Raw genomic sequence first — 22,307 nt, forward strand, 5'->3', positions numbered from 1 at the left:
TGTTGGTGAGTGAGGGAATGAAAGGTAGCTGAGGAATGAGAAAGGGGGCACTGAGTTAGGAAAGGCGTAAGAGTGAGAAAGAGAATTAAAGGGAAAGCTGTATAGAGTGATAAAGTGAAGGAATATGTTGGAAACATTGAGTTTGGGAGAAGGAAGCAGGGAGTGATTTGGTAAAAGAGATTGAACAATAAAATAAAGGGATATGTGAGTATAAATGTAGAGGTGGTTGGATGTGAATAAGCCACATGACTGTAACAGTGTGCTTTGGCTGGTGTGTAGAAATGAGTGTGTAATGTGTTCCTCCTCTTTCCCTTTTTCTGTGACACACACACACTGGGCCCTTGTTCCTACTGTGTAGTGCTGTTGTGTTTGGGTGGAGTGTCTCGTGTGGAGAGTAAACACTGCTATTTTGGGTGCCCAGTCCTGTGTCAGGTAGCTGATGTTACGTCTCAAAGGCTGGAGAATTTTTTCATGTATCTATTAAGTTTCTCTTTTTTGCTCTTTCAGTTCGTGTCTCGGGGCTGGAGGAAGAGCTGAAGCAAGCGAAGAACTTGCTTTCTAAGGCTGAAGGAGAGAAGAGACAGCTACAGGAGGAACTGACTGATTTGGAGAAGGTGTGTGTATGTGTGTGTGTGTGTGTGTGTGTACATCTACATTAAAGCCTTGTAGAGGTAGTCAGGCTTCTCTGTTTATATGTATTCTGTGTTTGTGTGTGTGTGTGTGTGTGTGTGTGTCTACATTAATTTGTTGTAGTGATAATCAGGCTGCTCTGTGTATATGTACTCTGTGTGTGTGTGTATCTACATCAAGGTATTGTAGTGATAATCAGGCTGCTCTGTGTATATGTACACTGTGTGTGTGTGTGTGTGTGTGTGTGTGTATCTACATCAAGGTGTTGTAGTGATAATCAGGCTGTTCTGTGTATATGTACTCTGTGTGTGTGTACATCAAGGTGTTGTAGTGATAATCAGGCTGCTCTGTGTATATGTACTGTGTGTGTGTGTGTGTGTGTGTGTGTGTGTGTGTCTACATCAAGGTGTTGTAGTGATAATCAGGCTGCTCTGTGTATATGTACTCTGTGTGTGTGTGTGTGTGTGTGTGTATCTACATCAAGGTGTTGTAGTGATAATCAGGCTGCTCTGTGTATATGTACTGTGTGTGTGTGTGTGTGTGTGTGTGTGTGTCTACATCAAGGTGTTGTAGTGATAATCAGGCTGCTCTGTGTATATGTACTCTGTGTGTGTGTATCTACATCAAGGTGTTGTAGTGATAATCAGGCTGTTCTGTGTATATGTACTCTGTGTGTGTGTGTGTGTACATCAAGGTGTTGTAGTGATAATGAGGCTACTCTCTGTATATGTACACTGTGTGTGTGTGTGTGTGTGTGTGTGTGTGTGTCTACATCAAGGTGTTGTAGTGATAATCAGGCTGCTCTGTGTATATGTACTCTGTGTGTGTGCATCTACATCAAGGTGTTGTAGTGATAATCAGGCTGCTCTGTGTATATGTACTCTGTGTGTGTGTGTGTGTGTGTGTGTGTGTGTGTGTGTGTGTGTGTGTGTATCTACATCAAGGTGTTGTAGTGATAATCAGGCTGCTCTGTGTATATGTACTGTGTGTCTACATTAAGGTGTTGTAGTGGTAGTTAGGCTGCTCTGTGTATATGTACTCTGTGTGTGTGTGTGTGTGTGTATCTACATCAAGGTGTTGTAGTGATAATGAAGCTGCTCTGTGTGTATGTACTCTGTGTGTGTGTGTGTGTGTATCTACATCAAGGTGTTGTAGTGATAATCAGGCTGCTCTGTGTATATGTACTGTGTGTCTACATTAAGGTGTTGTAGTGGTAGTTAGGCTGCTCTGTGTATATGTACTCTGTGTGTGTGTGTGTGTGTGTGTGTATCTACATCAAGGTGTTGTAGTGATAATCAAGCTGCTCTGTGTAGATGTACTCTGTGTGTGTGTGTGTGTCTACATCAAAATGTTGTAGTGATAATCAGGCTGCTCTGTGTATATGTACTGTGTGTGTGTGTGTGTGTCTACATTAAGGTGTTGTAGTGGTAGTTAGGCTGCTCTGTGTATATGTGCTCTGTGTGTGTGAGTGTGTGTGTATGTGCATGTGTGTGTTAACTGTGTCGTTCTCTGTATACAGGTAAGGAGTCAGCAAGAGATCGACCTTACCTTCAAACTCAAATCTGTTCAGCAGCGATTAGAGCAAGAGGTAGAGGAGCACAATGCCGCCAAAACCCGACTTGCTGACCACAGCAAACTCAACCAGTCTATCGAAGAGGCCAAGTCTGAAGTGCTGAGAGGTAAAAAATCACAACACATTGATTTGAATAAATGCACTGCTATAAAAATTCACTGGAGTGAACGAAGTTAATAACACGAAAAACTACTTGAGTTAATGCTTTTTAAAATGTTTCATAAATGACTCATGCATGCTGAGGTAAACACCACCTCCATTATCATCACTATATAAATCACTGACTCATAAAGTTTTCAAGCTACATTATTAACTATCTAGCTCTTAGATTTATTTAACACAACAAGCAATCGCACTGAAGTGACATCTTAAGTTTAATACTGAGCTATCATACTCTAAAAACTGTAAAAAGGCTTAACAATCGAGCTCAGTCAGCTAGTTGATAGCTCGAATGCTAAGATAAAAAGCACAAATATCTCCACAGGTTCATGTTTATTTATTTTTGTTTCAAGGCTTCTGTAAAAAAACTTACATTAAAATGTATGAATAATATAAGAGTCATGATATGACATCATCGCACTGTATTCTTTGTATTAATAATATAATATATAGCTGTAATATATACAGCTGTTCTCTGTTCTCTGAACAATTCAATACGCATTGTAACAGCTGTACAAGCCTCAGGATACAATACATAGAAATAAAGATGCTACTGTCAGATTTCACAGAATTTTACCTCAGAAAGGTTCAACAGAATCTGAAAACTGACGAATAAAAAAGGAATTCATTAGAAATCATGTGGATGTGGGGGCATGTGACTGAAATTGTTGAATAAATGTTTCAGTAGAGCAGTAAGTGAGTGGCATGCGCAGTGTGAAGGCCGTTGGTGCTTTTTAATGGTAAAATAACGTGTGTCTGTGTGTCAGACATGGAGCGTAAGCTACAGGACGAGCGCTCGGCTAAACAGCAGCTGGAGAGTAAGCTGATGCAGATGGAGAAACATCACTCGGCCCTGGACTGTGATTATAAGCAGGCACAGCATGAGCTCCACGAGCTGCTCTCACACAAGAACAAGCTTACAGAGGAGGTCTGTCTGTCTGTCTGTCTGTCTGTCTGTCTGTCTGTCTGTCTGACTATAGCTCTTACAGCTCGGATCATTTCCTGTGTTTTCATACTTTCAGTGTGATGGCTGCTAATGATCAGGGCTAAATTGTTTTAAAGATTTAGAAATTTTTTGACAATGAAATTATAAAGGTTGTGCAATTTATAACAAAAATGCACAGTTTTGTCACCAGTCATTTTGCATCAAAATGTGTCATTTTGTGTGTTTTTTTGGATGACATGCATTCATCTGCTTGCTTTACTTGGTTGGAAGAGTTTGGTTGGTAACGTAATGTTATTGCAAAGTGACAGAGGAATCGGTGTCAGCTAATATACACTATAGTATTAATTTAGAGTCTTAAAAATAGTCAACGGAGCCTTAATAATTGTGTGTGTGTGTGTGTGTGAATGCAGGTGGATTTGCTGACTGTGAGAGTGGAGCAGGAAACGCAGCGGCGGAATCTGTCCCAAGCTGATCTGAAGGCTCAGAAGCAGGAAGTCAGTATGTTACGCATCTCTGAGAAACAACTCAAACAAGAACTCAACCACCTGCTGGAGCTCAAACTCAGCATTGAGAAACAGAACCAGGAGCTACGCAGGTGTGTGTGTGTGTGTGTGTGTGTGTTTGTGTGTGTGAAATAATAGTTTGACCAAAACATAAACTTTTTCATTAGCTTACATTTAGTCATGACATGTTTAGTGTCAGAGTAATTTCCAATAAAACCAAAAGACTAAAATAAAAAATTTAAATTCGGAGCTTCTTCTTATCTTCGACACAGAATCCCTTGCCATGGACATAAGTGTGAATGCAGATTTATTTTAAGTGATTAAATGATAATATATTTTCAATTCTAGTTTGTTTTTTATGCGAAATGTTATTACTCAGCAAGTCACACTGGTAGCTTACTGGTAAATGTGCTAACAGGAGTTTTTTGTCTTATTGTCCAATCAGGGAGAGAGAAATAGCTGACACTCATCTGAATGAGTTAAAGGAGCAGCTGGAGGCAGAACAGTATTTCGCAGTATGTTTGGCATGTTTTGTGTCCTCTTTAGGTTGTAACGCTTTTATTTAAAATTAGCCTGAATGAAAAATGCTGCTATTATTCGAAGTGTGCGCTTACATATGAGTGTTTAGTCTGTTTAAGTTGAACCTTGGTAACTTAAATTTAAACTTTTCAATTTTTATTCTGTTTCTATACCTAAGTTGAGACAATGACAATTGTTAAAAGCGCTAGACAAATAAATTCAGTGGAATTGAATTGTATAGAAATGGTAACTTATCAGAATGAGTGCATTCCTTATATTTATATTTATATTTATATTTATATTTATTATTATTATTATTATTATTATTATTATTATTATTATTATTATTATTATTTTTAAACCAATGAGAATGACCAATCAGAATCCAGTGTTCTGTGGTAAACCAAATGAACTACTTATATAACATACTTAAAAGTATATCAAATAACTGGACTGTTACACTACAGCTGTCTCTAATGTCTCCTTTGTGCTTGCAGAAACTATACAAGACTCAGATCCTAGAGCTGAAAGAAGACCGTGATGAAAAGACTAAACTCTACCAGGACGCTCAGCGGAGACTAGAAGACCTTCAGGAGGAGAGGTGTGATTATACGTACTTCTTTGTCTTTGTATTTCTTGAGACGTGTCATCATATTTGGGCCATAAATTTGGCCATGAATCAGGATCATATCATGTTTGTAGGTAAATCTGTACAAGAATTTTCAACAAATTCTGACCACAAGATTAGAGAATCATCTACAGTCATTATCTATCTGCTCCTCTAACCTCCGATACCTTCTATATCTTCAGATAAGTCTTACAGTAAATATCATGTTTGTAGAACTGGTCTGGTCTGAAGATTAGCATATATAGGGTCTGTACAAGATGTAAAAAGAATGTGCTGGTTTTATATACAGCACAATGTGTGTAAAAATATAAATATACAGTATATGTCTATACAATATAGAGTACAGTGAGTTAATGAATCTAGCCCACTGGGTTTTGATCAGAAAGTTGGTAAAATGCTGGTTGGTTTTGGTGCAGAGATTCTCTGGCCGCACAGCTGGAGGCGAGCCTGACGAAGGCCGACTCGGAGCAGCTGGCACGCTCCATTGCTGAGGAGCAGTACTCAGACCTGGAGAAAGAGAAGATCATGAAAGAGCTGGAGATCAAAGACATGATGGCCAGACACCAGCAGGAGCTCAGTGAAAAGGATAACACTATCAGTTCGGTGAGACAAAGAGAGAGATAATGGCGTCTTAGATCAATCGGTTCTTTTATTCCAATAAATGCGTCGAATAGTTCTGTAAATAAAACAAGACAATCAGAAGCATAACATGTGAACAAATCTCAAGATATAAGTTTAGCAATCATATTTGTTTTGTAATAATCCTGTCAAGAAAGATTTGCTCATGAAAAGTAAATATAGTCAAGATGTTTTCACAAGCAAATCTTTTTTTTTTGGGACTGAACAAGAACATAGTGTCATGTTGTTCCTGCTGAAACGGTGAAGGTCTGAATGCTGATAATGGAAACACCCGACTTTCCAGCTGAACAGCCCCAGGTTTTCCCAGGTCCTTACGGGTGGAGCAAAGTAGAAGACAAACCACTTATATGCTGTTTAAGTAGAAATAAATTAACTCAGGGTTGTTAACAGCGTGATATAAACCATCTGTTTTGTTCTCGGTTAGCAGTCATGTGGTGGATGCGGTGGCGTCAGAGGAAATGATAGAGACACAGAATACCAGCTATTTATGAGGTTTTGCAGTTTTTCTTTGCTGTTGCAATTGAAATGACTGATGACTCTGATGGTTCATCTGACTTGAATTAGTCCCAAATGCTTCACTTTCTGACACTATAAAAGACTCAAACAACTTAAACGCTAGTGCAGCAAAGGAGGAGAAAAGAAAAGTTGAAAACTTTATTGAATTAAATGAAGGAACTGATTTGGACCTGTCTTTGGTGTGTGTGTGTGTGTGTGTGTGTGTGTGTGTGTGTGTGTGTGTGTGTGTGTGTGTGTGTGTTTGTGTGTAGCTCGAGGAGTCTAACCGCACTCTGACCGTGGACGTAGCCAACCTGGCCAGTGAGAAAGAGGAACTCAATAACCAACTCAAAGACCTTCAACAGCGTGAGTGCAGCAGTTTTTCCAACATATATTCTCTTCTTTTTACTTTTCTACTTGTGTTTATTTCTATAAATGTTCTTCAAATAGTACAGAACAAATACACAGATGTTCTTTGGTGGTTTGTATGTATCTTTATACCTTTTAAGGAACATAATTCCACCATAACAACCCGACGTTTTAAGCTAAAAGACAAAATAATACAAAATATGAAACGGCACTTTAGCGATTCCAGTTAAGTGACGAGGAAAAGTACGGTTTAGTCATTTTATCCTCAGAGTTTGTGGTAAAATGGGAAGAAAACCACACACAATAGAAGTGTTAGAATGTGTATTAAAGGATAATTAATGTTATCGGATAATGTTAATGTTTCTTCTGCCAAACAGAGCTGGAAAAAGCCAAAGAGGAAGAGAAGCAGGTTGACACCATGAAACTGTCCTTTGAGAAGCAACTTCAGACTGAGCGAACACTTAAGATCCAGGTGGGCATGATTTATACCCTCGACATACACGGGGCAGATTTATCTGAACCAACAATAACAGATTTACTGAGGTTTGGATTAAACCCATTCAGTTCAAGTGACCAGTCAGTGTCAGTCTTTGATAAAGGAGTATTGTGATTTCTAGCTCTATTATAAATACATCAAAAATTCACTACAGACAAAAACTTTTAAAAACATGTAGAAATGGTTTTACTCTTGTCTGTGTTCCTGCTGAGATCATGTTGGGACCAGTTTAACCAACAATGTGGTAAAAACCTTCAAGAGTCAAGAAGCTTTTATTGTTAATTCAACCATATAGGGCTGAAGCAGTACATAGTCTAATGAAACAACGTTTTCCAGGACCAGAGTGCTACATAACCAACACAAAGCTAAAGACTGTTGTCCTAGACACTACAGGTCAAATACACAAAGTAGTGCTGACCAGTGTGAATACTGTATAATGTACAGTTCATTGTGCAAAAATATAGAAATCTGAACACCTGAAGTTACAGTTACACTTAGAAGTCGGATGTGGTATTGAAATGTGGTGTGCAAAACAGAAATTGAGTGAATGTGCAAATGTGTGTGTCTGGGGTAAAAGTGTGTGTGAGGGGTGTCTGGAATGAAGAGTGTGTGTCTGGGGTGAAGAGAATGTGTCTAGGGTGAAGAGTGTGTGTGTGAGGGGTGTCTGGGGTGAAGAGTGTGTGTGTGTGTCTGGGGTTATGGGTGTGTGGGGGGAGAGTGTGTGTGAGAGAGTGTTGGGTGAAGAGTGTGTAACTAGGGTGATGGGTGTGTGTCTGGGATGAAAAGAGTGTGGGGTAAAGAGTGTGTGTGTGAGGGGTGTCTGTGGTGAAGAATGTGTGTGAGGGGTGTCTAGGGTGTAGAGTGTGTGTGTGTGTGAGGAGAAGAGTGTGTGTGGGGTGAAGAGTGTGTGTGGGGTGAAGAGTGTGTGTGGGGTGAAGAGAGTGTGTAGGGTGTAAAGTGTGTGTGTGGGGTGTAGAGTGTGTGTGGGGAGAAGAGAGTGTGTGGGGGTGAAGAGTGTGTGTGTGTGTGTGGCGGTGTAGAGTGTGTGTGTGGGGTGATGAGTGTGTGTCAGGGATGAAAAGAGTGTGGGGTAAAGAGTGTGTGTGAGGGGTGTCTGTGGTGAAGAATGTGTGTGAGGGGTGAAGAGAGTGTGTGAGGGGTGTCTAGGGTGAAGAGTGTGTGAGGAGAAGAGTGTGTGTGGGGTGAAGAGTGTGTGTGTGGGGGGGTGAAGAGTTTCTGTGGGGTGTAAAGTGTGTGTATGGGGTTGTAGAGTGTGTGTGGGGAGAAGAGACTGTGTGGGGGTGAAGGGTGTGTGTGGGGGTGTAGAGTGTGTGTGTGTGGGGTGTAGAGTGTGTGCGTCTGGGGTGAAGAGTGTGTGTGGGGGGTGAAGAGTGTGTTTGTGGGGGGGGCGAAGAGTGTGTATAGGGTGAAGAGTGTGTTTGTGGGGGGGGGGGGTGAGGAGTGTGTATAGGGTGAAGAGTGTGTTTGTGGAGTAGTGTGTGTGGGGGGGGTGAAGAGTGTGTGGGAGTGAAGATTGTGTTTGTGGGGGGGTGAAGAGTGTGTATAGGGTGAAGAGTGTGTTTGTGGAGTAGTGTGTGTGGGGGGGGTGAAGAGTGTGTCTCTGGGATGAAGAGTGTGTGTGTGTGTGTGTGTGTGTTTGTGTGTTGCTCATTAATTGTGATGTATAATGCTAGTATGTTCACGGCTATACTGGGTCTTTCCCTTGTTTAGGCTGTTAACAAGCTAGCAGAGATAATGAACAGGAAGGATTCAGTGCGTAGCGTTCTCCGTGTAGATGACAGCACTCTGAGGAGGAAGGAGAAGGAAAACAGGAAGCTGCAGCTGGAACTGCGATCTGAGAAAGAAAAGCTCAACAGTACCATCATCAAATACCAGAAAGAGATCACTGAGATGCAGGCTGTAAGTAAAAATATCTATAAACCCAAATACATGGTTTAATACATATGTTTACAAACCTGCACTAACATAAAATAGCATCATTAACACCATCCAAGGCCCATTTCCTGTGCATCTGTGTGTTCAGTAAAATTCTGAATTCATTTAATTACTTGTGGGGGGTTTTTGTGTGTGTTCCTGTTGTAGACCATAACAGAGGAGTCGCAGACACGTCTGGACCTGCAGATGGCTTTGCACAGCAAGGACAGTGATATTGAGCGTCTGCGGAGTCAGTTAACTTCACTTAGCATCCATTCTTTAGACACAACTAGCGTCAGCAGTATGAGCAACGAGCCAGACACTGATGAGCCTTACCCAGGTACGAACTACACACACACACACACACACACACACACAAAAGACTCATGATTCACAATTCCCTCCCTTTCTCTTTCTTCCGAGGTCGTCTAGCTTTCTCTCTGACTCTTTCCGTCTTATAACTTCTACCTTGCCACACTGAAGCTCTAACTATGATGTTTCCTGTTTCCTCTCTACCTCTTCTCCTGTCCCTGTGGTTGCACGGCAGTGCGCATCACACAAACACAATCCTCAGAGTCCATGTCTTTCACATACCAGCGAAGCTCCAAGCGGGTGTGTATCGACACCCGGCCGAGCCTCGTGCACCCTCTCTTCCTTTCTGACCGTGAGGAAGAGGACGATGAGGAAGAGAGGGGTCAGCCTCGGCTGGCTTTGGCTTGCGAGAGGCCGGCGGACGTTGAACATGCAGGTGACCCTGCATGGAGATGTGCACGTGTGCAAACACACACCAGATGCCTTTAAGATCACACTGCATGTCCAGTCACCTTGACTAACAACCACTAACATTAGAACAGATTTGTGTTAAAGTACTGGCCATAATTTTATAATCTGGCCATAATTCTATAATCTACTTTTTATTATATTTCCGGCATTTTTAGCCCCTTATAAATATGTACCGCGTCAACAGATTAAGGAATCAAAAAGTATACAGAATAAGGACAGGATTGTTGTGTCAAAGTTTGTTTAGAAAAACAGAACCATCATTTTAGTCTTTTTTGGCTTGAATCAACATTTCTGACAAATGCACAGACAACATTTCTGTGTATATATAATGTTTGATATCCTGATAAAATGCAGCATCAACCTTTATTCATTCTTCATTCATTCATCTTCTACCGCTTATCCGAACTACCTCGGGTCACGGGGAGCCTGTGCCTATCTCAGGCGTCATCGGGCATCAAGGCAGGATACACCCTGGACGGAGTGCCAACCCATCGCAGGGCACACACACACTCATTCACTCACGCAATCACACACTAGGGACAATTTTTCCAGAGATGCCAATCAACCTACCATGCATGTCTTTGGACCGGGGAGGAAACCGGAGTACCCGGAGGAAACCCCCGAGGCACGGGGAGAACATGCAAACTCCACACACACAAGGTGGAGGCGGGAATCGAACCCCAACCCTGGAGGTGTGAGGCGAACGTGCTAACCACTAAGCCACCGTGCCCCCCGCAGCATCAACCTATTAACTAGAAATTCTGAATACATTCAAGTGTGTGTGTATGTGTGTGTGTGTGTTTAATAGTTTGAACCACATTATTCTTATTATATCATAACAGAAATCTTGTCATTGTTTAATAGCTACTAAAAATAAGTTATCAGCTTTTAGCCCTCGCATCTAATATCATGACCCGCAATCATGACATTTGAGACGTATAAGTTGGAGATTCGTCTCCACAAAACCTTCACAGATGTGTTTTTCCCTCAGATTGTGATTGTGAATATCGGTTAAAACCTTCTCCGGTCACTGCTTCCTGTTATGATTCATAAATTCACACATCATTTCTCCTGTCTATCACAGATGCTAGTCTGGAGGGCTGGTTGTCTCTTCCAAGCAAGAACACCAAGAGGTTTGGATGGGATAAAAAGGTAAAAACATCTTAGCTATACCTGTATTTCTATCCTCTTGACCTCTCTGAGTGCATGTTATTCACATGTATCATCGGTGCTTTGTAGTTTGTGGTGATGAGCAGCAAGAAGATCCTGTTCTATGACTCAGGGGAAGACCGCGATCTGGCCAAACCGTTCATGATCCTGGACATCGAGTAAGTCTACACAAATCACTGTCACATAAAATTGAAAAGAAATACCAGGTCCATGATGCAATGATCAGTATTTATATGTCAATATCATTCATTTCTGTATTAGCGCAAAGAGCTACGTGAATAATAAAGACGACAATATGAACGAATGCTATTCTTTCGTACTACAAACTGTTGTCCATAATTGAGCTGTGCACTAAATATTGAGTCGTTTAATCTTTGTCTTTTTGTTTTCTCTCAGCAAACTCTTCCATGTCCGACCTGTGACTCAAACAGATGTATATCGTGCAGATGTTAAAGAAATCCCTCGCATTTTCCAGGTATTGTTTGACGTTTGTTGTTTGATGTTGTAAAGGTTTCTGTTGTTTTATTATTCCATCATCTCTTTTTGGACTTGTTGCTTTTGTGTTACACCCTTATTTGTTCACCTCAGTTGTAAAAACTGTGTTGTCCAGAGAACATCAGCTCCCTGAAACCAGGAAATCAGCCATTTCTGAAATATTCAAATCAAGGACAAAATCACAATATCACATTAATGCCCCCACCTTTGGTGTTTGAACATTAACTAAAGCTTTTCACCTGTCTCTATATGATTTTATATCTTGCATTAGTTCTACATGATTGGCTCATTCTCAGTTAAAATACTCCCTGGTTATGGGAGTCACCAAAAGAAGTACAAGCCACTTTGGGATGTGCCGAGTAATGAGAAAGGAATCAACATTTTTGCCTCCAGTTCTGGTGTTTGATTTTTTTTATTATTATTATGCAAATATATACATATTTTATATATATAAAATTTAATAATAATAATTATTATTATAATGACAATAATAATGATGAAGATAATACTAGTATCACACACAACAAAAAAAAAATAAAATAAATTTAACAAAAAAAAAATGGAAAAAGGGGTATGAGGAAGGTGACAATATCAACAGTAATAGCAATATTAATATTATTATTATTATTGTTGTTGTTATTAATAACAACAACAACAACAACAATAATAATAATAATAATAATAATAATAATAATAATAATAATATTGATACAGCTATTAATAATAAGGTATTAGAAAAGCTGCCTCTGATACCCCTCATGGACATGGCATAGGATAGACCCCCGCCAGCGTCATGTTGCAACGGGCTATCAAGGTGAGGTGTTGTGGTGTCCAGGGTCCCAAAATCCATACCCATCTCCAGCCGTCCCACACATGCCATGCTTACCCTGTCTTTTTGTGAGTTTTTTTTTTATCAAATTAATATGGCTGCTTTCATTGTCGTACTCATGATATGTTTGTCAACTAGTGTGAAATGCATTAAAAAAGCTTACCCTATGTGTTTGATTTTTGAACTGAAGCTCTTGACCTGTCTTTACATGAGCTTGTGGTACAGCCACATGATTGGATGACTGCATGAAACAGCAGGAGTATAACGAGTTCTTATTAAATTGTCTGGTAAAAGTATACACTATATAGTATCTACAGTAAATAGGCATGTATCTATATATTTGTGTATATATATATATATATATATATATATATATATATATATATATATATATATATATATTTGTGTATATATATATATATATTATTGATATTTGGAGATGTTGTAGCTTAGTGATTAAGGTGTTGGACTACTGATCGGAAGAGTTCAAATCCCAGCTTTACCAAGCTGCTACTGCTGGGTTCCTGAGCAAGGCCCTTAACCCTCACTTTAAATCCAAGGTCCAACAACCTGGTACTTCTGGGCCCCTGAGCAAGGCTCTTAACCCTCACTTGCTCAGTTGTAAAAAATGAGATCAAATGTAAGTCGCTCAGGATAAGGCCGTCTGCCCAATGGACTTCCTTGTCTCTCTCTAACGTCTTTGTCCATTCTGTTTAGATCCTGTATGCCAACGAGGGTGAGAGTAAGAATCAGGAAGCAGCCGTGGAGCTTTCAGCGACTGAGAGGACAGCCTACATCTCTTACAAAGGCCATGAGCTTGTGCCCACACTCTACCACTTCCCCTCCAACTGTGAGGCATGTGCACGTCCCCTCTGGAACGTCTTTAAGCCCCCTCTAGCTGTGGAGTGCCGTCGCTGCCACGTCAAATGCCACAAAGACCACCTAGACCTCAAGGAGGAAGTGCTTGCACCCTGCAAAGGTCAGGAAGCCATATTGGTTTTAGGCTGTGATTTGAAACCAATAAAAGTTTGAATCAGTCAAACTACATACAGAGATGAGCACAGAGGATACTGTGTGTTGGTACCTGGATGATCTGCGACTGTTTTATATAGTTGTTCATGAGCTTCTTATTTGTTCAGGACAGGTCAACTATTCTTCAGAAAAATCCTCCAGATTTAAAAACAGATTTTTTTTCCTTTACTACTGCCCTTAAGAAGCTACATAAGATATTTACATGTTTCAAAGAAGACAAAAGAATAAAAATTTACACCGATCAACCTCAAAAGTTCAAGTTCAAAAGTTTACACCCCCAGGTCTTAAATTTAACTGCACGGGACAATAAGGGACTCGTGAACAAAAGATAAAAACATTGTTCTTGATCATCCAGGTAACAACACACAGTATCAAAAGATGCTATAAGAAAGTTGCATTACAGACCGTACAGAAGTGGGCATTTTGTTGTCCAAAGATTTTTGTGGAGCCTCATTCCCAAAGAAGGTAAACGCATCGCACTGCAATGCAGCAATGTCAGGGTTTCAGTTGAATGAGTAGAGGTCTTTTGCCCTCATCTCTGTGCTTGTCAGCTTCAGAGAATAGAGGTGGGCCTTTGTAATGATGTGGAATATATTCTGTGCCCGAGAAAGGTTGTGTGAAATGTGTACCACTAGAAATTTGAAGCTGCTTATCATTTGAACTTCTTTGCTGCTTATACTGAGTATTAAGAACGTGGTGTGTGATTTCCTGAAGTCGACCACCATCCCCTTCGGCTTAGTGATGTTGCGGAAGAGAGTGCTTTCTTTGCATCTCTCACCTTTCTTTGGCTTTCTTGCCTTATCTTTATTGGCCTTCTGTTCGCGTTTGGTGTCTAGAACCACCACAGCTGGATTAGCAAGTTTGTTTGGGTGTTTAGCCATGCAGTCATTATTAGAACCTTCAGGGGCTCCAGTGTTGGTGACAGTTCCAGGGTTAAGGTTTGTCTGTATAACTGATCCAATGGCATCTGAGGTTGATCGGTTTGGTTCGGATGCAGAGTGATGAATATCCAGTTTGGCTGGAGTAGTACATAATGTTAATGTGTGTCATGACTTTGGACTTTGGAACAGGGACCATACTGTTTTGTTGCTTTGAAACATGAAGATACTTTGGCCTGAGCAAGTGAGTTGTAAAATATATCCATCAGGATGTCTGAGCAGGCATGCACATTCTCTGAGTACCTGGTCTGCTATGTTGTTTGGTCCAACAGCCGTAAAAGGTTTGACCCTCTGCAGAGGGTCTCATTACCCTTCTCGTTACATCTGCTGCTTTCACCAGACAGTGACTGATGTGATGAGTGATGGATGGCTCAAAGCCATCATAAAGGATGAATCCGGCATCAAGGAATGATCATCGCTGGTTCCAGGTTGAGCCTGACTTTATCAGGTGTTCCTGGATCTTCTGTGCATAGGTGACTTTTGCAAACTTGGTCCCAGTCTGCTGGGAGGGCTGTTATGTCACCAAGTTTGAAGCATTTCAGGCATTAATCAGAAAGTGTACCTCATGAGGGTTTCATGAGGCCTCCCTATGGTCTATTGGTCAGGATTCCTTGTTTAAAGGAATGTTAAAAATATCAACAGAGGTCTATGGGATGGAACTAACTTTTGAAGCATTGAATGTCTGAGGTGGGAGCAGGGGGTGGCTTTGTGTGTTTCACAACATTTTGGTAACATTGCTGACTTATAATTATGAAGAGTTTGATCGTAAAATAGAACAGTGGCTGTTCACCAAGGAGGAGTTTGTCGCCAGCTTTTTTATGTTTATGTTCTCTGGCTGTTTTAACAGAAGGCCAGAATGCAACTAAGAGAATCTCAGTATGAATCCAGATCCATTTTATTGCCCAGGGAGTGGATGTCAACAAGTAACCACGATGGTGCAGCCAGTACCGTCGAATACGTGTGGATTTGAAGGCATTTTTTAACTCTTGTTATTTGTCACTTGCAGTGAACTATGGAACGGCCAAAGAGTTGCTGCTGTTGGCTAGCTCTTCAACTGAGCAGCAGAAATGGATCAATCGTCTTCTTAAGAGAATCCCACGCAAACCCTCTACTCAGAGTGTTGCAGCACCTCAAGAGCCTTCCTTAATAACATTACCCTCACCGCTTTCCTCACCCCGTCTCTCGCCACGAAACTCACCCAAACTCACCACCAGAGGAGCCATGAGAGTGCATAGCAAAGGCCCTCCACCCTCCAGCAAGCCCAGGTGAGTCTTCCAATGAGTTAAGCCTGTCTCGTGTCTGGCAAACTCTGTTAAAATACCCAACATACCCTATTCATCAATAATAAATTGTTCGTTCATTCAACGATTACAAATATTTTAAAACTCTTTCTTTCTGTGTACATGTATTATTTCTTGTTTTACTATCGGTCTTCAATAAATTTGTATTATCTGTGTTTTTGAAGCATTGCCTCAGAGCTACTCTAATGCAAAAAGGTTTTGTCAAGGAACAGGTTTTACTAATAGAAATATTAAACGATAACTAGTATCCAACTAACTATGAGTAGCCATGGTGTCACTTCTTTCAGTCCATGTTGTGTGGCTGTGATGTTTTAATGTATTCTTCCTCACATTTTTCTGTTCACATGACCGATTTCATGTTTGCGTACTATCCCGAAGGTTTTTGTTGAAACTACGTGATAGGTTGGGGAGGTTTTTAACTTCTCCCCAAACAACAGGGCAGGATAACACCTAGGAGTACAGTATAGTGATCATTGTTCATGGTCCTCGGTAATCATGTCTGCATGCAATCACCTGGACTTCTCCGTCCAGCGTGGACACAAAAGCTTTTATTAACCCATTATTTGTCGTTCCATTACTGATACACATGGCTTGCCCGTGTTTACCCTCATAGACATCTAATTTGCAAAGAAGCCTGCCTTCATTTATGCAAGTGATACTTGCATCACTGAAACTAGTCTCCAGTCTGAGGAAAGAAGTAAATAAAGAAAGGGAAAAATTTGATTTCATGCAAAATGTTTTACTGGAATTATAGAACATTATCCATGTCAGTATTTCTTTAATGTCTTTCATTCATATCATCTGTGTTTTGAGTAACGTCTTGATGTCTCAGAGGTGGACTGCTTTCTACTTGACCAAATATTAGTTCCTTAATTTCATGCATCTGCTTATTAACCCTTGGCTGGATGCTTCACATTCACAGAACAAAATATGGAGTAGATTCTCATCATCTCACCTTATTAAGCCAACAGTGAGCATCCAATATTTACCTTAAAAAAGTAAAGTGATACTTTCTCTAAGCTCCAAATGTGCAAAATTTCATGTGTAAAATTTGATGGTAGAGAAAATACCAATACTAATTACATCAGGTTAAGTTGACAGAGTTCATACAAGACTGTTGGTATTTAGTGTATTAATCGAGGGAGCTTAAACTTTGTTTTTATTAAAGTTTGTGTTATTTAGAACAGAAAATTTACTAAAACTGTAGACATGGTAAACTTTAAATTGAGCATTTGAAAATAAATAAATAAATAAATAAATAAATAAATAAATAAATCTATGCACAGATGTCAATGATCTGATGTGAACTTTTAAAATTAAAATTAATTTTTTCTCCCGATGTGTACAGATGATTTGCCATGACATTCAATCACCGAAATTTACATCTGCAATCAAATCAGAAAACATTAATCCAAACTATTAACACAGCAATTGTTGAACTGTAAATGATACAAAACGTTTGTAAATAATTTTGGCAAAATGCAATGTTTATGGTGGTAATTGGATGGTTCTGAATCGGTGTCATTTGAATCACTCTTTGCTTTGTGCTGCAAACCTTCTTATAGCTCTGGCCCCATGCTCCGAATCATTCTCCACTGACCTCTGACTCCACTGACCTTTCACCTTCGCTCTGTGGCGCTGTCTATGTGTGTTTGGACAGTAAGTATGCCACGTACTGCAGCGCCACCTCTCTGTTTGCTTGTCTGTGTAGCCTGAAGTGTAAGAACTGAGTTCACTAACATCACCTGCAAACACTGTGCTGACCAAAATTAATCCCAAAACATCTGGATTTGTTCAAACTAAACACCGGTTTAGTTTATAACAACCTCTTTAGTGTCAGTAAACCCCGTTCCATTCAAATAAAACGACCTTCCCTGGAATCCCTCGCAGAGTAACACAGAGAATTAGATCTCTTGGGAAAAAAAATCTTGTGGGGAAATAAAACAATAAAAAGTTATTATATAATGCAAGATAAAGAAAGGAGCCTTTCCATAACCCACGTGCTCCTACTCCTGTTCCAGCATGATAGAGTTTGACCTGAAGGCCTGGGGATGGTCTCTTCATGATGATGATGATGATGATGATGATGATGTATTTGACTTCTGAAGATGTGGGAGACTGAAGGGTAACCACTGTGTCTCATTAACCATGCCTTGGCTTAAAGCTTGGTGTGTTTGTTGTCCTGTGATGAATTCAGGCACTTAGATCAGCACTGCAGCAGAAGCTTGTCGATTTTGGAATACTACTAAGTTAATGGCATGGTTCATATCCAGGACATATTAAAGTGATAAACCTGTGCATTTTAATGTAATGTCTTTTTTTTTCTTCCTTTTTTTCAATGTGCATGGAGCACTGACAAGGATTTCCATATTAACTTGACATTTTCTTGAAAAAAAAAAGAGAAAAATTAAGGACGAGTGAAAGAAACGTGAAAAGGTTTTTTTTTACTCTTAAAGTCACAAGTCTCCAGGGGCAGTCATTAGGATGTCATTCATCATCTTTGTAAAGCTGTATAATTCTTCCTGAACAAACAAGAATAATTTAAGTAAAGTGTGAATAATTATAGAGTTTATATTTTCTTATATTGCTTCAGCTAGGAAAAGTCATAAAATATAACAAGTTCAGCTTTACCAGAAGTTTCGTTCATCTCTGTTTCATTTTCTGGTGTACTTACAATTTGCACTACATGGATGTGTTAAAAACTATGGACTGCCCTGCCATTATAGCTGACTTTAAGTGGCTGTTTTACCGAATACAGTGAAATGTGTGGAAATTCTTGTCTGTGGTAATCACACGCTGTCTGAGTTACAGAGATCTGGATTATTCCTTTAATGAGTTTTAACCATACCTTTGTCAAGTTTGGTTGTAGAGCAAAAGTGAAGCCTTTTTATTTATGTTTGTGTGTGTGTGAGACTACATTTGATGCATGACTGCACTGCTTTCATACAGCATGTTAAAGTTGGTATTAATCTAATCATAAAGCACATCTTAAACAAATTCCTTCTGCTTCTGCTTTCACAGCTAACCCTGATGGATCCCGGACTGGACTCAGCGTCACGTAGCAGGCACTGCAGTACAACAGACAATGCAGAAAACAAAGGAAGTGTCATGATGACACGTAGTCACATGGCTAATCAACACTCTGCTGAAGTTGTTCCTTTATATTCAACTTTTACAACAATAATAGTGTGAAAGTGTTTCAAAGTATTAAGACATGATGTGTTTTGTTATGCAGTGTGGCTGTGTGTGAATGTGCGTGTGAGTGTGTGTGTGTGTGTGTGTGTGTGTGTGTGTGTGTGTGTGTGTTTAGTCATTTGTATATTCTGTCTCTAAAGAAAACGCTCATGAGGGTTCGTTAGATACTTTTACAGTCTAAACGTGATTTGATGCCTCAGATATAGAACATGGTATATATTGAAAAAACAAACAAAAAAAAACAGCCATAGCCCGATATAGTAAAATGCACAGATTTGCTTTATGCATCGTCAGTTCATGACTGGAACCATGTACAAAGCCAAATATGCCATTCTGAATATGCAATCCAAATGATATTCTTTACCCGTGATGTATGTAGTAGAGTAACGACAACAACAAAATTCCACTTGACTAAATATTTAAGCAGGAGACAGAATTTAATAGAGAAAAATAAATGCTGGAATTATGAGAGTGTCTTGTCTTATTCCTTTAATAAACTGCAGTCTTGCTGTAAATATGATCGACGTGACACATTAAATTCCTCCCAAAAATAGTTTAATGTGAGGAAATTTAAAACATGTTCTTTATATCGAACTGCTTCTAGATCTGCAATTGATTGTTTTGTTTAGATTTTTCAGAAACGACCTGCACCTCCATAGAGAAAAGAGTTTTGTCGTTGATATTTTCAGTACAGAGGTGATGGTGCTTGGTTCATAAACAACAGACAGCTGATGGAATTCGAACAAACTGCTCAATTTAGCTTATTAATGAATGACATCGTGCTTTTTATCCATTTATGGTTACATTTAACACTGTGTAATATCTGTGATGCAATAAAATACATCTAATCATTCAGAAATTGAGATATTCGAACGTAGAAAGCTCTCTGTTCTGAAGACTTTCCTGTAGCTGATTGTGTTTATTATGATTCAGTTATTTATTGCATTCAGTTATCTAGTTAACATAGCATAGTTAGCATAGTTTGTCTAAGGGCAACCAGGCAAACTATACAAATACAACAAAGCTACAAAGGGACAGGAAATGATTTGAATTCATTTCTTAACGAATTGGAAACTGAATGGTGCGTCACACAAAGACATTTTTTTCCACTTAATCACAACAGACATGTAGTATATAGTATAAGTGCTAACAAAAGCCGTTAGCATCCAATACCACCGCAAACACACGCACGCGCGCACACATTCAGTTCCACCTGACCTTTCCGTGTAATGAGAGCAAACAGGTGCCGTTCTATACTGAGGCTAAGGAACAACCACCTCTCTACTGCCCTACTGGGGGGGAGAGGGGGGAGAGGGAGAGAGGAGGGAGAGAGAGTTGAGGGAGAGATGGGGGGAGATATAAAGAGAGAGAAAGAGAGGGGGGAGAAAGAGAAAGAGGTGGGGGGAGAGAGGGAGAGAAAGAGAGAGGGGGAGAGAGATAAAGAGAGAAAGAGGGGGAGAGAGAGGAGGAAGAGAGAGGGGGAGCGATATAAAGAGAGAGAAAGAAAGGGGGGGGTAAGAGAAAGAGGTGGGGGGAGAGAGGGAGAGAAAGAGAGAGGGGGAGAGAGAGAAAGAGGGGGAGAGAGAGGAGGAAGAGAGAGGGGGAGCGATATAAAGAGAGAGAAAGAAAGGGGGGAGAAAGAGCGAGGGGGGAGATATAAAGAGAGAGAAAGAGGGGGGGGGGAGAAAGGTGGGGGGAGAGAGGGAGAGAAAGAGAGAGGGGGAGAGAGATAAAGAGAGAAAGAGGGGGAGAGAGAGGAGGAAGAGAGAGGGGGAGCGATATAAAGAGAGAGAAAGAAAGGGGGAGAAAGAGCGAGGGGGAGATATAAAGAGAGAGAAAGAGAGGGGGGTATAAAGAGAGAGAAAGAGGGGGAGAAACCGAGAAAAGAGCAGAGAAAGAGAGAGAGAAAAAGGGGGAGAGAGAAAGAGAGGGGGGAGAGAGAGAAAGGGGGAGAAAGAGAGAGGGGGAGAGAGAGAAATGGGGGAGAAAGAGGGGGGGAGAGAGAGAGCTGCATGCAGGCAGGACAAGCAGAAGAAAGACAGAGAGAGAAAGAGAGAGAGAGAGACAATAATAATAGAAGTGTTTGTTTTTCTGTCTTTTTGAGGCTAAATCTTCTGGTCGATTAAATCATTAATCTCGAGACTTTATAAGAAATTATAATTAGGGGAAAATCGAATTAAACACGTTAAATTCTTCACGATTTAGAAGTTTCTTAACGGATTCTACAATAAATACAATCTGCAAATAGACTTATAGAACATCCTGCTAAACGTCAGAAGAGGAAGAAGCCATATTTTTATATATATATAAACACTAAGTTACAGAAAAGTGCACCATTACTACAGCAGAAACCTGTTATTACCAGTTGGTGGCGCCAGACTTTCATTCACAGTTGATGCTACAGCACAGAAATACAACAGTCTTAAAAATGTCATTAGTTGTTATGAAAGAACAAATCCACCCTGGATGACTTGTGTATCATATATTAGAATCTATTTCTAATTCATCTGTGAATATTTATGCATAATAATTCATATTATGATGACTTTTTTGGTTTTAACTTCTTTCCTTGACATATTGGACCAATATCTGTTTTGGTTAATATTTTCTTATGTTGCCCAAAATGCATTTCAGCTACCAGCTGAGAGCAGTGCAGTGGGATTTAGCTCTACTTGTAATCCTACAGAGAGAGATGGTCTTTATTGTGTCCAGCTCTGTCACCTCGTCATCTGTACCTTCTGCTCAGACAGATCAACTTCCAGAGCTTTGACTTTCACACTAATACCACCTTCATGAGCCACCTTTACTACAGACACGTACCAAATACATGTCTAGAAATATTTCACTCACTCAATATTTCCAAAATTGATTATATTTATATAACACACACAGTTATATACACATATGCACAAATATACACATTTATATGCACATATATAAAAAGTGTTGGCACCCTTCCTGATTTTGAATTTTTTTGCACGTTTGTCACACTTTAATGTTTCAGATCATCAAACTAATTTAATTATTAGTCAAAGATAACACAAGTAAACACAACATGCAGTTTTTAAAGGAAGGTTTTTATTATTAAGGGAAAACAAAATCCAAACCTGCATTGCTCTGTGCAAAAAAGTGTTTGTGTTCATGCTCGAAAACCCTCCAATGTGGCTGAATTACAAAAATTCTGCAAAGACGAGTAGACCAAAATTCCTCCACAGCGCTGTAACAGACTTGTTGCAAGTTATCGCAAACGATTGATTGCAGTTTTTGCTGCTAAGGGTGGACCAACCAGTTATTAGGTTTAGGGGGCAAACTCTTTTTCACACAGGGCCATGTAGGTTTGGATTGTGTGTTCCCTTAATAATAAAAACCTTCATTTAAAACCTGCATGTTGTGTTTACTTGTGTTATCTTTGACTAATATTTAAATTAGTTTGATGATCTGAAACATTAAAGTGTGACAAACGTGCAAAAAAATTTAAAATCAGGAAGGGGCAAACACTTTTTCACACTACTGTATATATATCGAGAGAGAGAGAGAGAGAGAGAGAGAGAGAGAGAGAGAGAGAGAGAGAGAGAGAGAGAGAGAGAGAGAGAGAGAGAGAGAGAGAATGAATATGAGTGTGTGAGCGATTTACAGCATTTTTAAAGCCAGCCAATTCCTTGGCTAGGTTAC

The 22,307-nt window shown here is 39.9% G+C and overlaps 1 protein-coding gene across 2 annotated transcripts in view; it reads left to right on the forward strand.

The window, feature by feature from the left end:
• Window positions 1-19,104, forward strand: part of LOC132854388 (rho-associated protein kinase 2-like) — a 42,034-nt gene extending 22,930 nt beyond the window's left edge. The window contains exons 16-32 of one of the 2 annotated variants that reach the window (XM_060882745.1): window positions 508-614; window positions 2,150-2,309; window positions 3,130-3,290; window positions 3,719-3,903; window positions 4,257-4,326; window positions 4,828-4,931; window positions 5,375-5,561; window positions 6,365-6,458; window positions 6,839-6,933; window positions 8,689-8,877; window positions 9,061-9,232; window positions 10,760-10,827; window positions 10,915-11,003; window positions 11,242-11,320; window positions 12,887-13,148; window positions 15,146-15,404; window positions 18,462-19,104. In XM_060882745.1, coding sequence (XP_060738728.1) covers window positions 508-614; window positions 2,150-2,309; window positions 3,130-3,290; window positions 3,719-3,903; window positions 4,257-4,326; window positions 4,828-4,931; window positions 5,375-5,561; window positions 6,365-6,458; window positions 6,839-6,933; window positions 8,689-8,877; window positions 9,061-9,232; window positions 10,760-10,827; window positions 10,915-11,003; window positions 11,242-11,320; window positions 12,887-13,148; window positions 15,146-15,404; window positions 18,462-18,465 — 2,285 coding nt within the window. In that variant the 3' untranslated portion in view covers window positions 18,466-19,104. Of the gene's footprint in view, window positions 1-507; window positions 615-2,149; window positions 2,310-3,129; window positions 3,291-3,718; window positions 3,904-4,256; window positions 4,327-4,827; window positions 4,932-5,374; window positions 5,562-6,364; window positions 6,459-6,838; window positions 6,934-8,688; window positions 8,878-9,060; window positions 9,233-9,439; window positions 9,709-10,759; window positions 10,828-10,914; window positions 11,004-11,241; window positions 11,321-12,886; window positions 13,149-15,145; window positions 15,405-18,461 lie in introns of those variants that run through there. The other variant, XM_060882746.1, reaches the window with a different exon arrangement.
• The last annotated feature ends 3,203 nt before the right edge of the window (window positions 19,105-22,307 follow it).

This window comes from Tachysurus vachellii, chromosome 12 (assembly GCF_030014155.1).
Source record: "Tachysurus vachellii isolate PV-2020 chromosome 12, HZAU_Pvac_v1, whole genome shotgun sequence".
NCBI classification, from domain to species: Eukaryota; Metazoa; Chordata; class Actinopteri; order Siluriformes; family Bagridae; genus Tachysurus; species Tachysurus vachellii.